General features: G+C 40.2%; 1 protein-coding gene across 1 annotated transcript; it reads right to left on the bottom strand.

The window, feature by feature from the left end:
• Window positions 1–682: 682 nt before the first annotated feature.
• Window positions 683–3,140, bottom strand: LOC137715489 (scarecrow-like protein 3). Its single transcript, XM_068454836.1, has one exon. It carries the CDS (start codon window positions 2,326–2,328, stop codon window positions 904–906), a length of 1,425 nt encoding a protein of 474 aa, XP_068310937.1. The 5' UTR covers window positions 2,329–3,140; the 3' UTR covers window positions 683–903.
• Between the last annotated feature and the right edge of the window lie 282 nt (window positions 3,141–3,422).

The raw sequence follows: 3,422 nt of genomic DNA, 5'->3' as shown, positions 1-3,422 counted from the left end.
TCTGATGTATTTCTTGTTCCCTAAGTAATGTTTAATGTACATCAGTACATGGTCCGTTTACATTAAAAAAATCTCATTACCTTGTTTAGTACTCGCAAAGCTTGAGGGAGACCATGATCCCATTATCTCTTGATCTGTTGATTAAAGTATATAATGAGCTGCATATGGCACTTTATCGAGTAGTGGAAAGCAATCGTGATTATGCATCCTGATGCAAGTTCGATCTCTACTGATTTTCCTTCTCCCTAATAACTAACTATTTAACACTAACTCTATTGCTCGATCACTAAAATGCTGAGTGGACTTTACATATAATGGGGTCGTTGATGTCAAAGTCTGGCCTAATATAGGACTTCCCTGCAACTTGTTTGTATTACAATCTTCCTACATCTCTCATCACGCGATTTTTAGCCTTCATAAAGACATCTTAGATCTGTCTATGGGCTGATGAGAGATGTAGAGAGGGGACAAAACACTTCAACTCAAATACTTCAGAAAAACGCATTTCTAGCTTACCGAGGTTTCAACTCCAAAATACAAAAATAAAAAATAAAAAAAAATAATTTCAATGGAGGAGGGTAAAAAAAAAGCTTCACGCACTAAGAATGAATTAGAACCTGACAAGTGGCTAGCTGATGAATTTTTTCGTCCTAATTGGGTTCTTTGAGGGGTTTTGTATATGTTTCAAAACAAAAAAAAGGATTTTGTACAAAACTTAATAGGGTGTTTGTGTCAAATATCAGCGGCACTTGTAATAAATTAGATACATAAGGAAAAGAAAATGAACACACAAGAAACCTCCATGAACAAATGAAATGCAGACAGATTCAGTTGGACAAAATTCTTCATGATTAGACGAGAAACTCGAACATTATGCGATGATCAGTATCAATATTCCATGTTTTACTTCCTGCACCTCCAAGCTGACACCGAAAACAGCGGTCGATCTTGCCAGGAAATCAACACACAACCGTTCTCTTCCCTCATTCTATACCCGTCGCAACCATAGCTCTGCAACATCCTCTTTGCCTGCAGCATTCCGTAATAGCTCAAAGGCACATTTCCAAAGCCAGCTAAGTCAAGCCTTTGAATCCATTTCTCAAGCTTTTCATGTCTTTCGGTCCTCTCAGATCCCTCGCAAGCTATAATGTTTTTTATCTCTTCCCCAAACAGCATTTTCTCTACCTTCAGTCTCTCCAATGAGGTTCTTGACATCGTAGATTCCAAGCAATCAAACAATGCAGCATAAGAGTACAGAGATTCCAATAGTCTCTCCATCAGAGTGGATCCATTATGGTTAGAATCTTGCTCGGTTATTACCATAACCTTCGGAGTCAAACCCCAAAATGCATTAAGAAAGCTATCCAATTTCGCCGAAGGAGTTAAAGATAGCGGTGATGACGAGGTTGAATCAGGACTCGGGCTATACCCGTTACCCATCTCTTTCTCTAGCAACTCACCCAATGTGCCTTGGCTCATTTGCAATGCTCTTGGCAAGTGATTTCCATTTGAACCCCTTGATGCTAATGGGGACTTCTTTTTCAGGAGTCCATCATCCGACGCCAAAAGGGAGTGCAACTGGAGAACTGAGCTGATAGCTAGAGCCTCGCCAGTTTTGACACGAAGTTTGTCCATATCAAGATTTTCCAATTTGCTGATTATGGGACAGAACTGAAATGGGATATCCAATTTTTCGGCTTCCTCAGTCAACCTATGAGCCATTTGATCCAGTACCTCTTTCTGTTGATGAACACCGGTGATTCTCAAATGAGGCGGACCTTCAGGTCTTGCACTTAAAACTTGAAGAAGAGTAATCCACTGAACAGGTTCAGCTGCATTAAGATCAATTATATGCACCATCTTTTCCCCTTCCATGGCTTCCATAATAGCTTGGTTTGTGAGCACAAAAGCCACCTTTAGGAAGGGAAGCATCTCGAAAAACACTTTCCGAACTAGAATTTCATCTGAAACCAAAGATATTTTAGTGGAATTCAGTGCCCTGTGAAGACCGGGCCAAGCTTTGAGGATTCGATCAGCAAGAGCCTCGGTGAAGTAGGCAGCAATCCGCTGCATGGTATCACCGTCAGCAGCGGCGAGTTGGGAGATTTGCTCAAGGGCCACATTTGCATTTTCAAGGCTTCCGGTGGCAACATGGTTTGCACAAGTGAGCAACAAGTGGATCAAATACAAACCGCGGTCTTCGGATTTGAGTTCTTTAAGCCAAGGGTATGGTGAGCCTAAACTAGGTGAAAGCGAAATCATGGAAAAGCATTGGAGAGGAGATGAAGTTGCGGACGACGACCCTTCGTCTTGAAACATTGGTGCCATATGTATATCAAACAAGAATGATTTGGTAATTAATTGGATAACAAAGTTGGCCGAATAATTCAGGGGATTTCTAAACAAGTACCCTATTCCTAGTGTTCATGCAAGAACCAAATTGCACGAATTCACAATTTGAGAAAAATGTGTACTCTCAAACAAGCATTCACAACAACAACAAACAAAAGCACTTATAACCAAAGTGCTTTTCAGACAAAAGCAGGCCTTACTCCTAAGCAATAGCACCTAATTGGCTAAGAATTTATAGAATGTATGATCTCAAATATGCGAAGAAGGCCCCAAACTATCAGAAAAAGGGGTTTCGATTTTATCAGTACCAAGAAAAATATCAGAAATTCAATCAAACCCCTACTAGAAAGGCTAAAATGGGCAAAAAACCTATGATAAAATAAGATTAGATTCCCAAAGAAAACAAATGAAATTCAGGAGAGAAGTCGCGTGAGAAATCACAAGTAGAACAACAGAAGCAGCTGAAGACAGAAACTAGTTGCAGAAGAACTAACCAAGGGAAGAAAGAAGAGGGAAATCCTTGGTGGGTTTTGTAATTGATCAAAAACCCAAGTAGAAGTCAGAACCCCGTGAGAATTCAAGGAAAGCAGCCTTCTGGGTTTTGAGCACAGAGCTGATGTTCTTCTTCTGGGTTTTTTTGCTCTGTTTTTATGAGATTTGGATGTTAATAAAATTGGAAGTTGGGAGTTTTTGAAGAGAGACAGAAGCTCATGGCTTTGGCTTCGTTGTCGACAGTGCGTGGAGGAGTCCTTTTGTCCTTATTGATTTGTTGTCCTTGTTTCCCAAGTGGAACATGGAATTTGTGAGAAGATGAGCCAACTTTAAAACAGAGTATTCTGTCCCTCAAAAACTCTAAGAAACCTACTTTATTTGAATTTTGTCTTGACCTGAGGTGGATAAGGAATCAGATGTGGCCCAAAAACTTGTTAATATTCCCAAAGGTTAGAAGAATTCAAACATGCCCTAACAAAGACAAACAGAGGATTTGTTTGGTAGTGGAAGGGGGCAAGTGTGGGAATTGCAACAAAGCTCTTTGGGTGATGCCAAAACAGAGGACTTGTCTTTTAATT

Source organism: Pyrus communis, chromosome 14 (genome assembly GCF_963583255.1).
Source record: "Pyrus communis chromosome 14, drPyrComm1.1, whole genome shotgun sequence".
NCBI lineage: Eukaryota > Viridiplantae > Streptophyta > Magnoliopsida > Rosales > Rosaceae > Pyrus > Pyrus communis.
Note: the sequence above shows the minus strand (reverse complement) of the source record. Positions and strands in the feature narration are given on the sequence as shown.